The following is a 7,337-nucleotide window of genomic DNA, read 5'->3' on the forward strand; positions in this document are numbered from 1 at the left end:
CAAAATCTTCTCAAACTCATGCATTTACTTTTCTAGTTATAGATCATCCTCTTGGGGTTCATGTATATAGGCAGTGGGCCAGTGGCGGACACATATATTTTGAGTTAAGAAGGATATAATCAAACTCACAAAAAAGTCATCAGGAATTTTATATCTGTAATTTTAAATTCAAAAAAGCCATATCTCATGTAAATTTACATGGAGTATGACTTTTTTTGGATGTAATATTCCGAAAAATTTATACGCCATACCCTATCCAAAATTTTCTAATAAAATGATGTAAATGATATTGTGAATTTTTTTGTGCACAAATATTAAACGTTAATGAAATAATTAAAATTTTTTAAAGAAAAGACGAGTTGGATGCATCTTTTAAGACGCATGTTTGACGCACTTTTAACTATTTTCGATATTCGTTTGGACTATTTGATATGTCTAAGATATAATTCTCAAAATGAGCTTTAAGATAATGTAGGCGATTTGTAGATTTAACTAGCGTATGATCGTTGAAATTTTTTTAAAATTAGAAATGCCTATTTTGACAAGCCATAATATTTACTATGATTAGTTGTTTCGTGCGTCGTTAATGACGTGAAAACTAGGCCTATGAGCAATTCAAAATGGTATTAAGAATGCAATATTTCGATCTCGTTTGACATTCCATAATGACCTTGAGACAAACATAGAACTAATGGTGGTAAAAAAATAAAATAATAATAATAAGAAAAATATAAATTGCCCAAATGTTGGGGTTCATGTGACCTGATGCCACCCCTTATGTCCTCTAGTGTATGTAGGATCCGTTCAAGGACCTACAAGTAAAAAATCTGTATGTTCACCAATCGAAGAAGTCATTTTTGGAGAAGAAACTATACGTTTTTGGGGTTTGCGTTCTCCCTAGCTAGAACATTTAAGAGGTCCAAATGGAAATGGAATTGGAATTGAGTAGGTTAAAAAAAAGATATACAATCTTGACAAGAATGACATTTCGCAGAATGTGATTCATGCACCTTTAGATTCTTTAAATGTCTATGGGTGACGTAGTTACCGTAATTAATACAGTCTCATTTTGTTCTATTTTGAATTGGAAGTTATGTATGATACCCTAAGAATACCTCTCATTTCACATGGCGGAAACAGCTCATGATTAGCAAGAAATAGATGCTTGTCGGGGTATCTAGTCCCATTTGTTCGCTCAACTTTCGTTTCTCAGCCAACTATGAGAGATTCACAGACATGCTGAATGGTGAGTAGACTGGTAGATATTTGCATAACCCAGCAAGAATCACAGCCACCCAAAAAAGCCATCTTATTCTTGATCTTTTAATCAGACGAATATATTTCAAGAATGACAGGAACTAAGAATCTGCAGAATAAATTGACCACCTAATTCTGCAAGATTTCTTCTTTTGTTGCAAGTTTACTATCAATCTGATGAACACTGGGTGGTCAGTAGCCATGCAACGTATTCCAAAAACCAACTCAATTTTTCACTTATTCATGATCTGACAGACATTTCAGCAGCAAGATTAATAATCTGTTTTTGTTAGTATCGCGTCTAAAAGCTTAAGTTTACCTGGATGCTTGATTCATTTCTTAACCCGTTATAAAGAAAAATGTGATATTCTAACAAGTTTCATATTAAATGGGTAGCGTGTACTCAAAACTTGAATTTTTTTCCCTTCTCTAACTTCTCTGATACGTACTATATTATCAACGACGTCGATAGACTTCAACTTGTTCTGCGCAGAACAAAACATATTTATAAATATAGTATCTATCTTCGAAAAAGTTACTTTAGTGGGTTTCGGCATCTTAGAAAAGCCCATCCTTCTTTTGAATGTTCTAGTTTGGAAAAACAAGTCCACTTCTCTAATGTTATATATAAATAGATTAGAAGAGAACACCACTTGGAATTGTATAATCTCAAAATCCCAAAAAATAATTTTTATTTTTTTAAAAAAAAAATCTTGTTATATTCGATCTGATATATCTGAAGAGAACGGGACGAGTCATCTCAGATGGAGAGGGTAAAAAAATTGGCATCAGAAAAGGGAGTAATTATCTTCAGCAAAAGCACATGTTGCTTATGCTATACTGTACACATGTTGTTTCGAGAAATTGGAATAGATCCTTATGTTCATGAAATCGATCATGATCCAGAGGGAAAGGAAATTGAGAAGGCACTACTAAGGATGGGTTGCAATGGCCCCGTCCCAGCGGTGTTTATCGGCGGAGAACTGGTGGGATCAACCAATGAAGTCATGTCCCTCCACCTAAGCGGCTCACTGGTTCAACGGCTGAAACCCTATAAGAACTTGTCTTAAATATTTATAATAATCAGACGAATAAACTTAGCTCCGGGATAGGACTTAGGAGCATGTTGCAACTTCAGGCAGGTCGATCTGCAATACGACCCGTCCCCCGAGCATAGCTTTGTAGCATACCTGTAACTTTAGCTTTCTGTCAAATGCAACTATTTGCATCTAGTGAAAGGATGTATTCTATTTGGTTTCCTAAGTAAATGAAGTTATTGTTATCTTTTACAACATTTTGATTAGGTCATGAACTCCACGGTGCACCACAATATCAAAATAATTATAATAATAAAATTAAAAATTAAAATCTTATCAATTAATATCCTATCTTGTCGTGTTCAATTTAGAATACCAAACATGCACCGAGGTTCAAGACTTTCATTAATTTCATCGTCAATAGTAAAATGCATACTTTCAAGCATAACGCCTGCAAATGGATGATAACAACAAATTAAATTTGGAGTCGACAAAAGTAGTTTATTGTATTAAACTGTATGAGCATGTTCCTTGCCATACCCAATCCAAATTGATGTGGTCCCAATCCTCTTTCTATTCCTCAGTAAGCAAATAGTGGGAATGAAAGTCGAGCTTTGACACAACCAGCACAAAGCTAGAAACATTTATCGAGTCTTCTCTACTTTTAGCAAATCGATAAACTAGTTAAGTTACCATCAAAATTCTAATTCGCTCTTCTTCCAAAGTCCCTTTGAGCATTCTTACTTGAAAGATTTCATGTCTCTCTATAAGCTTAGGTTACAAGCTTCTCTAAAATATCCTAGCAACAATAGGCAAACCAAAATGATCTCTAATAATATATGCTCATCCAAGAAAGCAGTTGCCTTTAGCTTGACATGATTAAGGTCTATGAAGGTAATGCAACCTAAAGAGATGGTCATATCTTTTTGATGAATGTCGTATCGAGGTTCAATTCATTTGAATAGTTAATTCATGACTTCACTTCGATCTCTTCGATTTAACCTAAAGGAGACTTTGATAATTAAACTTTAGCTTTCTAAAGGAATCATGATATTGGAATTTCGGAAAGTAAATCTTCTCTTTCAAATCTGATCTTGGTAGAACTTGATAAGATTGTCAAAATGATTTCAATTTGAATTTTTGGAAATTGAACATGCCATATTTTTACAAATATTATGTTCAAAAATCTCCCTTCCAAAAAAAAGGACTTCAAAAAGTAGAAAAAGGAACATAGAGTGATCTAATTGAGCTTATTTTTGTAAGAAAATATATTTTAAAATAACAATTTTTTAAAGAATGTGTGATTTAGCCCTTGTTTGAGTCACATTCTTTCAAAAATTCATTTTTTCAAAATTCATTTTCAATCACATATTTTTCAATAAAATAATATTATAAACAAATTCAAAATTTTCCTAAATTTTTAATCACGCATTCTCCATCAATTACTATTTAAAAATGCATTCTTTCACTTAAAATAGGCTCAAACAGAATTAATTGTTCTAATGGTCACTAAATTTAGGCTCATATTTTTTATTGGTCGCTAAAATTTAAAATATTGAGTTTTGATCACTGAACTTAGATTCATATTTTAGATTGTTCATCGAAATTTCATTGAGCAATCGAAGATATGGACCTAAATTTAATTATCAAAATTCGACATTTCAAATTTTAGTAATCAATTAAAAATATGAATCTAAATTTAGTGAACATTCAAACAATTAACTCGTTCAAACAAGGGCTTAGCGTTCCAAAAAATGAGGGCAAAACATAGCACGAGTCAAACAACTCCAAAAAATCTCTTATAAGAATTCATATTCTCGCCTATTATTCAGAATTCAGACTAGCTTTTCTGGCGCCCTTATTCCGTCTACCACCCACATCATTACTCTGAGCCTGACCCAATTTCGTCTAATGGCATCTTGATCAGGTAAACTCCGGTCTACTGTTTTTGTCCATTTTTCTTAATTTAAAGATTCAGTTCTTCTGATATTTGTTTCTTTATGTCATTTTGAGAAGGAATAATTGCTTCCTTGAGTCGAAATCCAAATATTTTACTGCTGAAAGCCAGTAACTGTATACTATGTTTAGAGGTTCAAGATTTTGACTTATCTTAGTTTTTGATCTTTTCATGATTGTAAATTGCTTTTCGAGTGATGTTGTGGGTTTTTTTTTATTTCTCAGATAGTGTTTGAGAATTTTTGCTGGAATAGTAATTGAGAAATTTACACCCAGTTCCCCCATTTTCTTTCATTTTTTTCCAAATCTTATTTTCTATTGCGCAATCTTTTTCATTCCTTTTCAACAACGCATTTTCCAAAAAAATATTATTCCAAACATTAAAATTTAGAAAAAATGGGGGCTTAACGGGTGCTTAATTTCAGTTTTTATTGGGGTTTGATCTTTCTTGAATGGAAGTTGTTTGTTGAGGTCTAGATTGATTGAACTCAAAGTGATGTTTGTGGGTTGTTTCTACAGAACGGCATATTATTTGAGATTTTTTTTTTTTTTTTTTTTTTTTTCTTTTTCCAGTGGTGATAGGGACATAATTTTTTGGACCTTGGGTCAAAGAGGAGAACATGGAAATTCCTTCAATTTCACTGAGTTTTGAGTCACTTGTTCGGTTGTTCCTTTCACCTTAAAGAGGGTGGAAGATAATAGTTACTGTGTTCTACTGGTACTTCTGGAACACAGATAGTTAAGATTAGTGATGATTTGAAATTCATAAACCCCTTAGACGTAGATCTTGGATTAACTACACCCAGTTAAATAACAAGTCGGGTGATGCTATCAGCTGGTTAAATTTTGGTTTAGTACGAGTGAGTATTACCCAAAAAATATATTCTTTGAATGTTGCGAGATCAATTTCCTTCCCCACTATCACACAACACCTATTGGCCAAATTTTATGACAGTAGCTAAAATGCAGAAAATGTAAAGAATAAGAACACCAAAAATGATCACCCAATCCACCCAAATAAGGGCTCAGGATCAGTCCAATCCACTGTGTAAAACCAACCTTCCAAAGAGATCAATGTACAAAGGAACCAATCAGACTTTCTCTTAAGGTTCTAAAGATAGATTACACAAAGATCTCAAGAACCAAATACAAAAATCAACCCTAAACTTGACAAGAACAAACACAGCTAAACCAGTGCACCACGGTCAAAAAACAATTGACCGAAACCTTTCTTTCAAGTCTATAACACAAGGGTTATACAATTCTTTTTAACCTCTCTAATAATCACAATGAAACATAATAGAAATTGGAAGAATTTCAGAGAGAGAGAGACAGAGAGACGCCTTTCAAAAATCTCTAGAAAGAATGAGAACTCAAGCCACTAAAAACGGGTAGCACAAGAGTCATAAAAGCCATGTATAATCAAGATTGAATCCCAGCCACACATTATGATTCAATGCCTCACAATGGAGTTGAAGAAGCACAATCCTCATTTTAGTAAAATAACCAATTGGTGGTTGCCATTTGGCCCTCCAAACCAATTAAAAAGGCAAAGTAGCACTTCTTTTAAATAAATCCAAAGTTTCCAATTTAGTGAAACACGCCTTTTACACTTTCAATCTTCACCTTGTTTCACTAAATACATCGACTCTCTTAGTTGCATGGTTTACATAGTAAGACTGATCATCATCACTGCCCGGTACCTGCAAAAGAATTATCCATTTTCAATATACGGAATTGATAAACCAAAATTTAAACATACTAGTTGAAAGCATTTTAAGTCTCATATCAAATGGACATACATCAACATGAATTTTCTCAAGATTTAACTTCACCTGAAGCTGTCTTATCCGTTTAGAAGATGATACTTCACCTTAACATATGTTTACCTCTATAATGAGCAAAATTTATAATAACCAACAATGCAATTTTACTAACAATGAGAGTAATGCAAGTATCATACACAAACTTTCCGATACAGAAAGAGAGAGAAAAATCGCCTACCAAAAGACTTTTTTTCGATCTCCATTCTCTAACGAATATATCTTTTTCTTGTTCCAATCCAATTAGGTGACTATAAGGATGAGGTTGATTGTGATGTCTTACCCATGGATGTAGCTCATATCCTTCTAGGACGCCCTTGGCTTTAGAATGGAAAATATAATCAAAATTCATGAGGCCTAGAAAAATCTTGAAAACAGGAAGCATCTGGGCACCGTTGAAAGAGTATCGCAGGTTCAGGCAAGCACCCAACCTATACAAGGTGCTGGTGTTCTCCTTTACTAAGTAATTCAAAATACACAAAATCCCTTTCAACCAAATCCATTCTTTCACATTTCTCATATTTATGCAGTCATTTTCCAACGTAAAGAAGTAGGTAATAATGGATTTCCTGTGATCTTTGCCACGCACAAAGTCAACATCCACACATCCTTTAAGGATCAACCTATTAAACCTTTTCAATTTACAAACAATGTCCTTCACCTCAAAGTCTAATGGTTGACTCATATGGATATTTTCCTTCAATTCCCAATGTAGGAAAGCAGTTTTAACATCTAGTGATTCAAGTTCCCAAATGAATTGAACTACTAATGCTAAAAACAATCTAATTATTTTATATTCAATGACAAGGGAAAATATCTCAATATAGTCAAACCTCTCTTTTAGTGTGTAAATCCACTTGCATTTTACTATTCTTTGACCATTAGGCAAATTAACCAAACTCCCTCTATCCCTAACCAATTTGTAATGTTGGATAGAATTCTCTTCAATTATCGGGGTGTTCGTTTCCGTTTCATTTTCACCATGAGGTACATCAACCTCATCAATTACAGGTTCATTCTCATCGGAATGAGTGAAGTCATATTTTGCCAACTTCACCTTATTCTGAAATTTCTTGTGACATCCAATTTCCTCAGAATCATCATGTTGTCTGAATTTTAAACAAGGCATTTAAGATTCATTAAACATAACATCCTTGCTGTTAATGATCGTAATACCAAGTTCCCCTAAATCCACAACCTGTAATCTCTAACCCCTTTAGGATAGCCTAGCATAACACATCTAATATCCCTAGGCACCAACTTG

The 7,337-nt window shown here is 33.5% G+C and overlaps 1 protein-coding gene across 1 annotated transcript; it reads left to right on the top strand.

Moving 5' to 3' along the window:
- The first annotated feature begins 1,908 nt into the window (after positions 1-1,908).
- LOC111384589 (glutaredoxin-C13-like) lies at positions 1,909-2,546 on the top strand. Its single transcript, XM_023008895.1, has one exon. The coding sequence runs from the start codon at positions 2,022-2,024 to the stop codon at positions 2,325-2,327; it is 306 nt and encodes a 101-aa protein (XP_022864663.1). The 5' UTR covers positions 1,909-2,021; the 3' UTR covers positions 2,328-2,546.
- The last annotated feature ends 4,791 nt before the right edge of the window (positions 2,547-7,337 follow it).

This window comes from Olea europaea, unplaced genomic scaffold (assembly GCF_002742605.1).
Source record: "Olea europaea var. sylvestris unplaced genomic scaffold, O_europaea_v1 scaffold2944, whole genome shotgun sequence".
In the NCBI taxonomy this organism is placed as follows: domain Eukaryota; kingdom Viridiplantae; phylum Streptophyta; class Magnoliopsida; order Lamiales; family Oleaceae; genus Olea; species Olea europaea.

What these genes read in the sequence shown, in the direction of transcription:
- LOC111384589 (XM_023008895.1), top strand. Translation starts at nt 2,022, where the DNA reads ATGGAGAGGGTAAAAAAATTGGCATCAGAAAAGGGAGTAATTATCTTC.